Source organism: Oncorhynchus tshawytscha, linkage group LG28, assembly GCF_018296145.1.
Source record: "Oncorhynchus tshawytscha isolate Ot180627B linkage group LG28, Otsh_v2.0, whole genome shotgun sequence".
In the NCBI taxonomy this organism is placed as follows: Eukaryota; Metazoa; Chordata; class Actinopteri; order Salmoniformes; family Salmonidae; genus Oncorhynchus; species Oncorhynchus tshawytscha.
This window is the reverse complement of record NC_056456.1, coordinates 9198577-9214672: the sequence shown is the minus strand read 5'-3', so window position 1 is coordinate 9214672 and position 16096 is coordinate 9198577. Positions and strand designations below refer to the sequence as shown.

At 40.5% G+C, this 16096-nt stretch overlaps 1 protein-coding gene across 3 annotated transcripts; it reads left to right on the top strand.

The window, feature by feature from the left end:
* The first annotated feature begins 426 nt into the window (after positions 1–426).
* Positions 427–14490, top strand: LOC112226650 (GRAM domain-containing protein 2A-like). Of its 3 annotated transcripts, none has more exons than XM_042308085.1 (13): positions 428–671; positions 3911–4072; positions 4187–4247; positions 4416–4488; positions 4854–4957; positions 6550–6639; positions 6746–6817; positions 7012–7119; positions 7400–7481; positions 7627–7707; positions 7962–8061; positions 13574–13684; positions 14100–14490. In XM_042308085.1, exons 1-13 carry the CDS (start codon positions 631–633, stop codon positions 14119–14121), a joined length of 1107 nt encoding a protein of 368 aa, XP_042164019.1. In that variant the 5' UTR covers positions 428–630; the 3' UTR covers positions 14122–14490. The 3 variants fall into 3 exon arrangements, with proteins under 3 accessions (XP_024246874.1, XP_042164019.1, XP_042164020.1); XM_042308086.1 differs by having other exon boundaries at positions 13574–13710; XM_024391106.2 differs by lacking the exons at positions 13574–13684; positions 14100–14490 and adding an exon at positions 8194–8404 and having other exon boundaries at positions 427–671.
* The last annotated feature ends 1606 nt before the right edge of the window (positions 14491–16096 follow it).

Here is a 16096-nt window from a genome sequence, read left to right as displayed (position 1 = left end):
TTGTAAAGTTGGGTTCTGAACAAACTGAGTAAAACTCAAACGGACAACTAGAAAAAGCTCAAACCAAGTTTACACATCCACTGGGTCAAACAGCTGTGTGTCAGAGTGTGTGAGAGTGTGTGTAGTGTACGTGACATGTGTGTACATGTGTTTGCATTTTGATTCATGCATTATGTGTATGATTTCCCCAGCACTAACCTGTGGGTGGGAGTAGGATTGTTACAACACCTGTAGCAGCAGTTTCCACAAGCAGCAGAGGTGTGTGCAAGTGGCAACGGCAGCATGCTCGGGCCTCCAAAGTTGATTGGTTAAACTTGAATGGTATTCCCGCCCCCAGAAATTGATAGATGAAGCCAACAATAAGCTTGAAGAGGATAGGCTGGTAACAGGAGAAGGCTGTCTCTGCCTCTAGCCATCTATCAGCTGCTGCTCTCTGTGGGCTAAAGTCAGGTAGGAAACTAGAGAGACAGGCTGGGCGTATACTGCAGCACATTGGTGGCTAAGTGTGTGTGAGAGAGTCGGTTTACACCGACACAGTCAGTGAAGTACAGAAGGGTGGAGCGGAGAGGAGCTCAGTGGGAGTGTGAGTGTGCGTGGAGGAGTGTGAGAGACATTTAACCACTTCAGACCATGAACATGAAGCACCGGAGGTTCTCCCTTGACAGCTCAGTGTGAGTATCAACCAATCAAACTTTTTTAAATAAGTGATTTATTATTATGCATTGTTTCTGTACAGTTATTGACAGGCTCAGTTAAATTCCAGCTGTAGAGACCGTTTCCAATGTTTATATTTACATTAGGAAGTTGGAATGTACCTTAACATAATCTTATTGGATTTTCTAATAGGATATTACAGTATGGAATACTGTACAGTCCTCAAACATACAAGTAGTACATACCACAGACTAGAACACACCCATATGGGGTTTGGGCCATTCCGCTTGTATTTATAGCTGTTTCACAAGTGGGTTAGTCTGAATGGAGGATTCACCTGAGTGGAGAAAAAGAAAGTTAAAGAGGAAGAGAGGGAAGGAAGGAAGGGAACTTGTTTGTTGCTATAATCTGGACTCAGGGGTGGATAAATAATAAACTAAAAGCCAGGACACTCAAATTAGTATGATATGTTTAATTTTGGTATGTAATGTATACATTTTTGGATGTCCATCATCCATTTTGTATGATATGTTACAAATTACAAATTGTATGATAAGTTTATGATTTTCAATTTGTTTAATATGTTACGAATTTGCAACATGTATATGTTAAGAATTCCAATTCGTTGTGGCTAACATTAGCTAGGTGGCTCACACTAACGTTAGCTAGGTGGCTAATGTTAGCTAGACTAGGAGTTAAGGCTAGGGTTAGGGTCAGGTGTTATCTTAAAGGGTTAGGGTTAGGGGAATGGTTAGCTAACATGCTAAGTAGTTGCAAAGTTGCTTATTAGCTAAAATGCTCAAGTTGTTCGTGATGAGATTCAAACAAGCAACCTTTGGGTTGCTAGACGTTTGCCTTATATGCCAACCCATCCACTCCGACCAACCATCCTCCTTTCATTTTTGACTTAAATCCCTTTCCTTGCAGTCAAATGACCTAGTGCCCTCCTGGGTGGAATGTTATTAATATTTGTAATAAATATTATTTCAAAAACCTGCTGAAAATCTGAAGTTTTTATATCAAACGGTTTTCTGTGATGTATATAAAGTGTAATATTGGGATGCAAACTCATATAATACCTTTAAAATCTATAACTGACATGGTACAGGTGACTTATTTTTTTAAAGTCCATAACCATGTGTGTGAGATGTGTACTTTTGTTTCAAAGTAGATTTGTTTAAGACTACCAAGAAACACTCTGTGTGACCCTGATTTAGCCCAATGCAGTAAAATATAAATATAGTAACATATCATACCAATTTCAATGTCCTGGATTTTTGTTTACTATGTTACATCTCTTCTATGAGACCGGGCTGTTTTGTTTACATTCCACCAAAATGCTAGCAGCCATACCCTTCAGGGCCCTTGTCTTTATTTATAATTTTATAAGATTAGGTGAAAATAAACTTTCTATTTCTTTTGTCATTAATGATACAAACAGGTTGTTTTGCATTATATCTGATTGCTTTGTTGTAGTTTTAATATAATCTTTATTTTGTATATATAGCATAAGCATATATTCTCAATCAATATTTAATCAAATTCTTTCTGTAGTGGATATGTATATACTCAAGGCTTTTTTTCATAAAGATTGTTTCTGTGATGATTTAGTGCATTTTATTTGCACATTCACATTGAAGTTTGACTTTGAGCTGTAAATGTAGTAGCTTTTGTTGCTATTAGGCCTAAATTGTCTGTAAGGAGTGCCACAATAATTAATTAAGTGATGTAACAGGATTAACAAACATACATGTATATTCAATTTCCATTGTTTTCTTCCTCCCAGCCTCAGGTGGGGGAACTTAAACATCGTATATGTAACGGTTTTCTTTGTGAAAGAGTCAGACCAAAATGCGGCGTGGCTATTGTGATCCATGTTTAATCAAACAAAGTAAACACGAATCAAAAACAATAAGCGTAACACGAAAACCGAAACAGCCAAATACTGGTGCAAAGTAACAGAGACAGGAACAAGGACAATCACCCACAAAACCCAACACCAAACAGGCTACCTAAATATGGTTCCCAATCAGAGACAATGACGAACACCTGCCTCTGATTGAGAACCATATCAGGCCAAACATAGAACTAGACAAACTAGACATGTAACAAACAATGCCCACTCAGCTCACACCCTGACCAACCAAAACATAGAAACAAACAAAGCAAACTATGGTCAGGGTGTGACAGTCGGGTGGCTCAGGCGGCGCTGGGCAGACGGGTGGCTCAGGCGGCGCTGGGCAGACGGGTGGCTCAGGCGGCGCTGGAGAGGAAGGCTCTGGCAGCGCTGGACTGAGTAGCTCTGGCGCCTCTGGAATGAGGGGCGGGAGCTCTGGTAGTGCCGAACAGGCGGGAGACTCCGGCTGCGCTGGAGAGGAGGAAGGCTCAGGCAGCGCTGGAGAGGCAGGAGACTCCGGCAGCGCTGAAGAGGGAGACTCCGGCAGCGCTGAACAGGCGAGGCGCACTGTAGGCCTGATGCGTGGTGCTGGCACTGGTGGTACTGGGCCGAGGACACGCACAGGAAGCCTGGTGCGGGGAGCTGCTACCGGAGGGCTGGGGTGTGGAGGTGGTACTGGATAGACCGGACCGTGCAGGCGCACTGGAGCTCTTGAGCACCGAGCCTGCCCAACCTTACCAGGTTGAATGGTCCCGGTCACCCTGCCAGTGCGGCGAGGTGGAATAGCCCGCACTGGGCTATGCAGGCGAACCGGGACACCGTGCGCAAGGCTGGTGCCATGTAAACCGGCCCAAGGAGACGCACTGGAGACCAGATGCGTAGAGCCGGCTTCATGGCACTTGGCTCGATGCCCACTCTAGCCCGGCCGATACGCGCACCCGCACTGGGGACACTGTGCGCTTCACAGCATAACACGGTGCCTGCCCGGTCTCTCCAGCCCCCCGGTAAGCACAGGGAGTTTGCGCAGGTCTCCTACCTGCCGTAGCCATACTCCCTGTGAGCCCCCCCCCCCGAATGCCCGAGTCAACTAGGTGAACAATCTGTCAATGTGCCCTTGAGCAAGGCACTTAACCCTAATTGCTTCTGTATTAATTCATTGTTAGAGCAGCTTTCACCAGAAGACAAAACTATGCCCATGGGTAGGTGAATTTAAATTCAAACCACAACTTTATGTTAATTACAAAGTAAGACCTATACTGAAGGTAAATATGCAAATAGCTAAGCATGACCTCTAAACAGAAAGTGTTTACAGACCCAGGTGGCGACACTCTATGACCGTTTAGTGTCCTGTTCCTCCAGGTCCCTGAAGGATGGTGATGGAGGTAATCTGCTGGACCAGAGGAGAGGCAGCCGCAGTAGGCCTAAGAAGAGTGGAGAGAGGAGGAAAAGGCACAGTCTAGAGGAGGCACAGCTAGAAACACAGGGGCTGGGATGCAGCATGAACCGGAGCAACTCACTCAGGTCAGAGGTTACTTATGAAAGCAAGTACAATGACTAGAACAGGACGTGGACTGGGGGAAGCGAAACCCTCAAAGTCCATATGTGCGTGTGTAATTGTGATCTCCCTATCCACAGGTCACAGACCATAGAGGAGGAGAGCTTCCATCGGCCTGATGGCGTCATTGTCACCAAAAATGTAAGCACATTTAAATGTAGAGCACAACACCCTGCACATACTATTGCACCTTCTCCACTACATGTTTGGGTTCTTGGATCTGGCTCAGAAATATGTCCTGATTGAATGATTGATACATTCATGAATTGGTTGATTGATTCATTCCATAATTTCCTCTCTCTCTTGTAGAGCTTTGTGAAATACAACAAAGCCTTTCACAAACTCTTCAAAGACATTCCTGCCGAGGAGAAACTAACTCATGGTGAGTTGATATAAGTACATGGGGAGTGTGTAACTTATTTATGATTTTGTCGTTGTCCATTGAGTGTTTGTCTGGGCTGCGTGTGGATTCATGGCTTGCATGTTTGCTTATGGAGTCGACATAATAATGAATGCATTGGGACATTCAATATAATTCATTCCACAACCTGTGCATTGTGCTCCTTGCTAACAACTAATTACATTAAAATACTTATTCACTCACTTTTCACAATATTTTAACATGTGCCCTCAGCTGCTTAGGACGGCATACAGAACATCACACTGTATTCTGGGAAAAGGGACGTTTCATTCAGAAACTCTCTGTTGTCTCTCTCATTTGGCACTGTTCTCTGCTTGTGTTTTCAGCGTTCACCTGTGCCCTGCAGAAGGAAGTGTTGTATCATGGGAAACTATTTGTGTCTGTCAACTATGTGTGTTTCTACTCCTCCGTACTCCTCAAAGACACCAAGGTAAGATGCTCAAATATAGTAGAGTAGAGTGGATAACGGCATGTTCGCCAACATACAGTGCCCTCCATAATTATTGGGACAGTGAATCATTTTTCTTCTTTTGGCTCTATATACTCTATACTCTATACTCTATACTCTATACTCTATACTCTATATTCTATACTCCAAACAATGACTATGAGGTTAAAGTGCAGACTTTCAGCTTTAATTAGAGGGAATTTTCATCCATATCGGGTTAACCATTTAGAAATTACAGCAATTTTGGTACATACATAGTCCCTCCATTTTAAGGGAACAACAGTATCAGGACAAATTGACTTATATGTGTTTTAAAGTCGTAAAACGTGAAGTATTTGGTCCCGTAATGCATAGTACGCATTGACAGCATCAAGCTTTTGACTCTACAAATTTCTTGATGAATGAGAAAGTTACAGACCCACAAATATCATACCCCCTTCCAAAAAAATGCTAACTTCCCTTATTTTAATGGTGAGAGGTTAGATGTATGTTAGGGGTAATGTTATTTTGGCATCTGTAACTTTTTTTCACAATTTAATTCAGGATTATTGGTAATCAATGCAGTTATTTTGAAGTGTTTAGAAACATGATATTCTTATTTACAATAAAAGTGACTCCAAAATGACACAATACATTATTTACCATTAATTTCTATTGGGCACAGAATGATCTGAAACACAACTAAAACAAAGAGCAAATGCTTCGAACCCTCAAATGAAAAGTGACAGTCTGCACTTTACCGTCATAGTCATTGTTTGATTTCAAATCCAGACTTTTGGAATATAGAGCCAACAGAAGAGAAAATGCATCACTGTTCCAATAATTAGGAGGGCACTGTAAGTAGAAGTAGATGTACAGTTGTGGTCTGTGTTATGTGTGAAGTTGATGTTGTACCTGTTTCTTTCTGTGTTATGTGTGACGTTGATGTTGTACCTGTTTCTTTCTGTGTTGTGTGTGACGTTGATGTTGTACCTGTTTCTTTCTGTGTTAGTTGATGTTGACCTGTTTCTTTCGTTGATGTTGTACCTGTTTCTTTCTGTGTTGATGTTGTACCTGTTTCTTTCTGTGTGAAGTTGATGTTGTACCTGTTTCTTTCTGTGTTGTGTGAAGTTGATGTTGTACCTGTTTCTTTCTGTGTTATGTGTGACGTTGATGTTGTACCTGTTTCTTTCTGTGTTGTGTGTGACGTTGATGTTGTACCTGTTTCTTTCTGTGTTATGGGTGTAGTTGATGTTGTACCTGTTTCTTTCTGTGTTGTGTGAAGTTGATGTTGTACCTGTTTCTTTCTGTGTTATGGGTGAAGTTGTTGTGGTACCTGTTTCTTTCTGTGTTGTGTGAAGTTGACCTGTTTCTTTCTGTGTTATGTGTGAAGTTGATGTTTGACCTGTTTCTTTCTGTGTTATGTGTGAAGTTGATGTTGTACCTGTGAAGTTGATGTTGTACCTGTTTCTTTCTGTGTTGTGTGAAGTTGATGTTGTACCTGTTTCTTTCTGTGTTATGGGTGAAGTTGTTGTGGTACCTGTTTCTTTCTGTGTTATGTGTGACGTTGATGTTGTACCTGTTTCTTGTTGTAGGTGGTGGTTCACGTGTCCAGCATTAAGGAAGTGAAAAAGCAGAACTCAGCCTTGTCTATGCTCTCCATCCACACTACGGATGGAGACAAGGTCGGAAACAAACCCACAGTGGCCCTGACAGTCTTTGTTTGAGTGCATGCGTCTTTGCATGTGGGCTGTTGTGTAGTCCCTTATTCTGTTTTGTCTATGTTTTCAGTATTTGTTGGTGTCTTTGCGGAACCGGCAAGTGTGTTACAAAATCCTGCAGACTGTGTGTACACAAGCACAGGTATACCCACATGATCTCTGACCTCTCTCTCTCTCTCTTCCTAATGCTATATAACTATCTCCCGTCTTTCTCTCTCCTGTCTTATTTACCCCAATTCTATCTCCTTATCTATAATCTGCAATTATCCTCTCCTTTCTTTGTTCTCTGTTTTCACCAAAGATGAATACTCTTTAACACACTGCATTGTGTGTCAGACTGTGTTCACACAGCAGCAGGGGGAGCAGGGGGAGAATGGTAGCAGCAGTTCCCACGTCTCGCCAGGAGAGAACGGTGTTGACGACGTGAATCAGGACATAGACACGGTAAGACCCCATCATGTCCCACCATGTACTGCCCATTTCTACTTTGACTGGTGATGACAAATGTCTGTCCTTTGTTGACACACCTACCTCTGGTTCCTCATGGTTGATCTGCGCTGTGCACTTAGTGATGTCAAAGAATCCACTTTCACTTTCCAGAACTCACTTTCAATATGATTTTGTGTGGAATGAATTAAGACACCACTAAGATAAATCATGGGCTTGTCATGATCAGACACACAAGCATACTTTCCTTTTCATTGGAACCCTTCCCTGCCCACAGATATCCAGCCACTCTAGCCTGGAGGACAGTATGGAGCAGAGCCTTCCTAAAGAGACTGTCTACTCTGACCTGCCCAGCAGAGGTTAGAAAGACTGTAATTAGGATGTTTCCGCAAGAGACAGGAGAAAGAAAGGAGGGAAAATTGGATTAACAGAGGACATAAAAGAGAATATTATGTTATGCTGTAATAGTACAATGATTAATAAACGCATGTTCACCTTCCTCAGGGAGGGACAGCTCCACTCCTAGAAGCAGCATCAGCAAAGACCAGGACGATCAGTTCACATTCACAGAGGAGGAAGACTCAGGTAGTTTAAACACACACTGAAGCACACGCAGACACACTGACAACCACAACCACACACACGTGCACATATACCACACACACACACACACTTAAATGTTGTTTGAATAATCAGTCAAATCAATCAAATGTGTTTATAAAGCCCTTCTTACATCAGGCAATGTCACAAAAGTGTCACAAAGTGCTGTACAGAAACCCAGCTGAAAAACCCCAAACAGCAAGAAATCCATTGAATCCATTTTCTCTTCTCTGGATCAGCTAACTCGTGTTTTTGGAGAGTCACTGAAAGGATTAAATCTCTCCTCCTCATCAGAGAGATGAGCAACCTCAACGTCCTCCTCTCCATCTATCTGTTTCTGTGAGTACCATCTACCTCTCTGTCTTTCTCTCCGCCGCCTCTACCTCTCTAGCCTCTCTAGCCTCTCAATGTCTAGACCTAGATGCTGAAGCCCTTCCCTCACCTCTTATCTTATCCACACACTGCCACCAGGGCTGATGGGTGGCCAGCTCTAGGAAGAGTCTTGGTGGTTCTAAACTTCTTCTGTTGAAGAATAATGGAGGCCAACGTATTTTTGGGGACTTTCAATTCTACAGAAATGTTTTGGTGCCCTTTCCCAGATTTGTGCAATGACACAATCCTGTCTCTGAGCTCTACGGACAATTTCTTCGACCTCATGGTTTTTGCTCTGACATGCATTGTCAACTGTGGGACCTTGTATAGACAGGAGTGTGCCTTTCAAAATCGTGTCCAATCAATTGAATGAACCTCAGGTGGACTCCAATCAAGTTGTAGAAACATCTCAAGGATAATCAATGGAAGCAGGATGCACCTCAGCTCAATTTCGAGTTTCATAGCAAAGGGTCTGAATACTTATGTAAATAAGGTGTTTCTGTTTTGTTTTTTTCAAATTTGCAAAACTTTCTAAAAACCTGTTTTTGCTTTGTCATTATGGGGTATTGTGTGTCGATTGAGAAGAAATGGTTTAATTTAATCAATTTTAGAATAAGGCTGTAACAACAAAATGTGGAAAAAGGGAAGGGGTCTGAATACTTTCCGAATGCACTGTATAGCCTCGTTATTGTTATTGTGTCATTCTTTTGTTTTACTTTAGTTTAATTAGTAAATATTTTGTTAGTTCTTAATTTTCTTAAAACTGCATTGTTGGCTAAGGGCTTGTAAGTAAGCTTTTCACGTTAAGGTGTTATATTCGGCACGTGACAAATACAGTTTTATTTTATGAAATTTATCTAGCGCTCTCATGAGTGCTTTGTTCTGATCTTGTCCATTTTCAGACGTGCGTCTACACATGACTTTCAAATGTCTCTTATCTATCCATCGTGTACACATTGTGACCAGATTTCCTGGTCCCTTTGGCTATATAATCACCTTTTCAAGGAAATGCAGGTGTCTGTCTGCTTAGGTATGTTGTCTTTCTGGTTTGGTTTGGAGCCATCTGATGTTTATATGAGGTTAATTCCTGGAGAGATGGTTAGATACAGGACCTTCAGAATGTATTCACACCCCTTGACTCTTTCCACATTTTGTTGTGTTTCAGCCTGAATTTACAATGGATTAAATTGCAATACCCCATAATGTCAAAGTGGAATTATGTTTGTCACATTTTTTACTAATTAATAAAAAAATGTAAGCTGAAATGTCTTGAGTCAATAAGTATTCAACGACCTTTGTTATGACAAGCCTAAATAAGTTCAGGAGTAAAAATGTGCTCACCAAGTCACATAATATGTTGCATGGACTCACTGTGTGCAATAACATGATTTACCTCATCTCTGTACCCCACACATACAATTATCTGTAAGGTTCCTTAGGTCGAGCAGTGAATTTCAAACACAGATTCAACCACAAAGACCAGGGAGCTTTTCCAATGCAACGCAAATAAGGGCACCTATTGGTAAGTGGGTAAAAAAAAGCAGACATTGAATATCCCTTTGAGCATGGTGAAGTTATTACACTGAACAAAAATATAAACACAACATGTAAAGTGTTGGTCCCATGTTTCATGAGCTGAAATACATTTTCCATATGCACAAAAAGCTTATTTCTCTAAAATGTTGTGCACAATTTAATTTACATCGATGTTAGTGAGCATTTCTCCTTCACGAAGATAATCCATCCAACTGACAAGTGTGGCATATCAAGAAGCTGATTTAAACAGCATGATCATTACACAGGTGCACCTTGTGCTGGGGACAATAAAAGGCCACTCTAAAATGTGCATTTTTGTCACACAACACAACGCCACCGATGTCTCAAGTTGAGGGAGCATGCAATTGGCATGCTGACTGCAGGAATGTCCACCAGAGCTGTTTCCAGAGAATTTAATGTCAATTTCTCTACCATAAGCCGCCTCCAATGTCGTTTTAGAGAATTTGGCAGTACGTCCAACCAGCCTCACAACTGCAGAGCACGTATATGGCGTCATGTGGCGAGCGGTTGTCAACCGAGTGCCCCATGGTGGCGGTGGGGTTATGGTGTGGTGCCTAATGCATTTATTTCAATTGACTGATTTCCTCACATGAACTGTAACTCAGTCAAATTAATAAAATTGTTGCATGTTACATTTATATTTTTGTTCAGTTTAATTACACTTTGGATGGTGTATCAATAAACCCAGTCAAAGATACAGGTGTCCCCTAATCTATGGATTCCACGTGAGTGGGAATATAGATATGCATCTGTTGGTCACAGACACCTTAAAAAAACATGCACCTCACAATGGGCCTCAGGATTTGGTCACAGTGTTTTTGCGCATTCAAATTGCTATCGATAAAATGCAATTGTGTTCGTTGTCTGTAGCTTATGCCTTCCTAACTTGCCCGAAGAGGAAGGAAACCATTCAGGAATTTCACCAGGAGGCCAATGGTAACTTTGAAACAGTTACAGAGTTTAATGGCTGTGATAGGAGAAAAATGAGGATGATCAACAACATTGTAGTTACTCCACAATACTAACCTAAATGGAAAACTGAGTGTAAAAAATATTACAAAACGTGCATCCTGTTTGCAACAAGGAACTAAAGTAACACTGCAAAAAATGTGGCAAAGCAATGAACTTTTAGTCCTGAATACAAAGTGTTATGTTTGGGGCAAATCCAATACAACACATTACTTGAGTACCACTCTCCATATTTTCAGAAACAGAATGGAGCTAAGGCAAAATCCTAAAGGAAAACCTGGTTCAGACTGCTTTCCAACAGACACTGGGAGATGAATTCCTCTTTGAGCTCCCGAGTGGCGCAGCGGTCTAAGGCACTGCATCTCAGTTCTAGAGGCGTCACTACAGACCCTGGTTTGATCCTGGGCTGTATCACAACCGATCATGATCGGGAATCCCATAGGGTGGCGCACAATTGGCCCAGCGTCATCTGGGTTAGGGTAAGCCTTCATTGTAAATAAGAATTTGTTCTTAACTAACTTGCTCAATTAAATATAGATTAAATAAAAAATGTAAAAGACAAGGACAAATCTAAACTGGAGTTGCTTACCAAGAAGAGAGTGAATGTTCCTGAGTGGCTGAGTTACTGTTTTGAATTAAATCTACCTGAAAATCTATGGCAAGGCCTGAAAATGGTTGTCTAGCAATGATCAACAACCAATTTGACAGAGCTTAAAAGAATACTGGGCAAATGTTGCACAATCCAGGTGTGGAAAGCTCTTAGAGACTTACCCAGAAAGACTCTCAGCTGTAATTGCTGCCAAATGTGCTTCTACAAAATATTGACTCAAGGGTGTGAATACTTATGTAAATTAGATATTTCTGTATTATATTTTCAATAAATTTGCTAACATTTCTAAAAACATGTTTTCACTTTGTCATTATGGGGTATTGTGTGTAGATGGGTGAGAAAAACAGATATTTAATCAATTTTGAATTCAGGCTGAAACAACCAAATGTGGAATAAGTCAAGAGGTATGAATAGGAAGGCATTGTAGATGGATCTTGTTTTTGAAGCACAATATGTACTCCAGATGGTCATACTGCATGTACTGTGAGCTTCTTTCATACTGCATGTACTGTGAACTTCTTTCATACTGCATGTACTGTGAACTTCTTTCATATGTACTGTGAATCATACTGCATGTACTGAGTTTCTTTCATACTGCATGTACTGTGAGTTTCTTTTTCATACTGCATGTACTGTGAACTTCTTTCATACTGCATGTACTGTGAACTTCTTTCATACAATATAAACTGTGAACTTCTTTCATACTGCATGTACTGTGAACTTCTTTCATACTGCATGTACTGTGAACTTCTTTCATACTGCATGTACTGTGAGCTTCTTTCATACTGCATGTACTGTGAGTTTCTTTCATACTGCATGTACTGTGAACTTCTTTCATACTGCATGTACTGTGAGTTTCTTTCATACTGCATGTACTGTGAGTTTCTTTCATACTGCATGTACTGTGAACTTCTTTCATACTGCATGTACTGTGAACTCTTTCATACAATATAAACTGTGAACTTCTTTCATACTGTATGTACTGTGAACTTCTTTCATACTGCATGTACTGTGAACTTCTTTCATACTGCATGTACTGTGAACTTCATTCATACAATATAAACTGTGAACTTCTTTCATACTGCATGTACTGTGAACTTCTTTCATACTGCATGTACTATGAACTTCTTTCATACTGCATGTACTGTGAACTTCTTTCATACTGCATGTACTGTGAACTTCTTTCATACAATATAAACTGTGAACTTCTTTCATACTGTATGTACTGTGAACTTCTTTCATACTGCATGTACTGTGAACTTATTTCATACTGCATGTACTGTGAACTTCATTCATACAATATAAACTGTTTCTTTCATACTGAACTTCTTTCATACTGCATGTACTGTGAACTTCTTTCATTGCATGTACTGCACTGTGAACTTCTTTCATACTGCATGTACTATGAACTTCTTTCATACTGCATGTACTGTGAACTTCATTCATACTGCATGTACTGTGAACTTCTTTCATACTGCATGTACTGTGAACTTCTTTCATACTGCATGTACTGTGAACTTCTTTCATACTGCATGTACTGTGAACTTCATTCATACAATATAAACTGTGAACTTCTTTCATACGGCATGTACTGTGAACTTATTTCATACTGTATGTACTGTGAACTTCTTTCATACTGCATGTACTGTGAACTTCTTTCATACTGCATGTACTGTGAACTTCTTTCATACTGCATGTACTGTGAACTTCATTCATACAATATAAACTGTGAACTTCTTTCATACGGCATGTACTGTGAACTTATTTCATACTGTATGTACTGTGAACTTCTTTCATACTGTATGTACTGTGAACAAAATAATGGGCTCTCCCTTTAGAATCTGGTTCCTCTCACGATGTCTTCTTCTTTTTATTTTATCCAACCTCCAAGTCCTTATAGTAGATAGGTTTTCCTTGCAACTGTCTCCTTTGGTTTCTCTTTCATTAGTTGCCTGTGAACTGTGGAGGATACATGTAATTGCGTGTTTGTGCTCTGACAATACTTTCTATTTGCCCCTCAGGGGATGAATTACATATTCATATTGAATTACACCTAATGATGATAGATTTATATAGACTGTGTTAGATTTTGTGTCACACATATCACTGTAGAGAGATTACCTTTCATGTGCGATAAAACAGTATTCAACAGTATAAACAATAAAGATTAGGGAGGGAACACTTCCTTAGTTATTTTGCCGTATGTGTACAATACATAAGCTTGTTATTTTGTGTGTGTGTGTGTGTGTGTGTGTGTGTGTGTGTGTGTGTGTGTGTGTGTGTGTGTGTGTGTGTGTGTGTGTGTGTGTGTGTGTGTGTGTGTGTGTGTGTGTGTGTGTGTAGGGTGGTGCTTCTACTGCTGTCATCAGGGTACATCGGCCTGCGGATCTTAGCACTGGAGGAGCAGCTGAGTTCCCTAGGGGCCCTGCCTGAGTTCTCCATACACCACAGAGAGTGAGCAAACACGCACGCACCGCGGGGTAGTTTTCCACAGATTACTGTTCCCCGTTGTGATACTATCAAGCACCTTAAAAGAACTCCAAACTTCTACATGAAAAAAGGAAATCACTTCTCAAATGAAAAACCATTAAACTATTTATGGTGAAGCATGCAGGCATGAGGATGAGGCAAGCTAGCTCAAACCGGTTGTGTAGACAGAGTGTTCTCAGACATCAGCAGCTACAGTACATCAGCAGCAGCAATCGCAGGAGGTTAGAAGATAAACGGCCCCTGAGGAATGTCACTTGTTTTTCCAGAAGTCACTCCACTATTATTATCCATAAACCTAACTACAGGAACACCCCTTGTGGGAATTTGAATCTTCACTTTACTAATATGTGTCCTCTCACTGCTCCTTCCTCATTCACAGATACAGGTACAAGGAAACGTAGTCTGCAGAGACACACAAGCAGGAAGAATAAAGAGCAAGACTGTTTGTCCAAAGCCACAGGACAACAAACTACGCAGATCCACTTACTGTATAAAGGGTCTCAATTTCACGTCGTCTTGTGACTCGTGCGATGGACCATTGTTAAAATATTCAGTATTTATTTGTGGATCCTCCCGATCTGTTGAGGAGACAGATCACTTAGAATCTACGACTCTAGCGCCCCGTAGTGGTGTTTCTCAGACATGTGGAAAATGTTGACTTCATACAAAGCAACATACCTTTTTATCTTTTTCTTGGTAGCCTATATTTAGTAGAATTTGATTTCAGGCCGTCGCAGTCCACTCCTAAAATAAATTGTCTTCCTGCTCTATTTGTTTGTCTCAGCTCAACTGGTTATGCCTGTTTTATTGTCTTGCTGTAAATTGTGTTATTTTTTAAAGTAATTAAAGTCAGCAATTACTTTAATCTCAAATTTCCTTGCAAATTCATTTTAGAGAACTTGTCTAACTGTCAGTGTCACATACAGGCCAGCAGGGGGCACATTCTCCTCAAAACCAAATTAAACCTACTGTACACAATTATTAGTGAAGTATACTTCCAATCTATAAAATCATGTATTTGAAAAAAGGCTACTTCTAAACATTCAAAATATATGTTTTCTTCTTAATACCGTTCTTGAATGTCACCCTATTAACTCAAATGGATTGATCACTGGCATAAAGCAGTTTCTCTGGACCCCTGCAAGGTCAGAGTTCCGCACCTCCCCTTCCTAAAATAAAATAGAATGTGTCAGCCAGACAGCCACTCACAAAGTATAGACTACTGATTGCTGTCCATGGTGCTGAAATTTCAACATGTCTATGCGGCTGTCTATTGAATCGATTCTAGGCTTTCTGAGGTGCCAGGGCATGTTGCCTAGAGCTTTGCTTTGGATAATGGATAAATTATTATTGTTAGTCCTATTTGGTCGTCATTCTCTCATACTAAGCCTAAACATTTCATGAAGCTATAGCCTCCTACATGGTGTCTGTTGTCTGGAGGCAACAATGTGTCTGTTGGCGGCTATAATGTATTGACTTATTCTATAATTAAAGTTGGAAATTCAAACATTGCAGATTGTAAAATTGATTTCCGATGCAACAGCATACGAATCAGTTACCAATGTATTTTTTAAATATACAACTGTCCTGTATGGCCTAACTGAACGTGCATGACATGAGATGTCCTTGCGCTCTCTCCTGGCTCGGATAGAGAGTTGTGCAAAAAATGCCTAAAATGCCATACAGTACCCAAATCTAACTGCCTGTAGCTCAGGACCTGAAGCAAAGACATGCACATTCTTGATACCACTTGAAAGGGAACAATTTGAAGTTTGTGGAAATGTGAAATTAATATAGGAGAATATAACACATTAGATCTGGTAAAAGATAATACAAACAAAAACATCATCTTTGAAATGCAAGAGAAAGTCCATAACGTATTATTGTAGTTTAGGCACAATTTTGATTTTGGTCACTAGATGGCAGCAGTGTGTGTGCAAAGTTTCAGATTGATCCAGTGAAGCATGGCAAGACTGGACAATATTTTGTGTCAAGTCTACCAAAATGTGCCGAATTGGTCAATTGATTTCAAGTACATAACTGTAGGGAACTTACAAAAATCATATGGTAATACAAAATGTAAGTTTACACACTCCCAGGAATGTCATACATGACGGATCATTAGCTTATAAAGTAACTTTCACACATCTAGATGGCCGGGTGTGGAGCCAGAGACAGCAGGCATTCAAACTGTAGAACCCAGTTCCTACATTTGAATATAAAAATGTATTTTGTCCAACAAAACTATACTACATTTTATCTTTGGGACCCTCAGAATGACAAATCAGAGTAAGATGAATGAATCTAAGTACATTATTTACCTTTAGAGGTGAATGTGTCAAACCAGTTGCTGTGCTAAAAGTGTTTTGTTCTTGT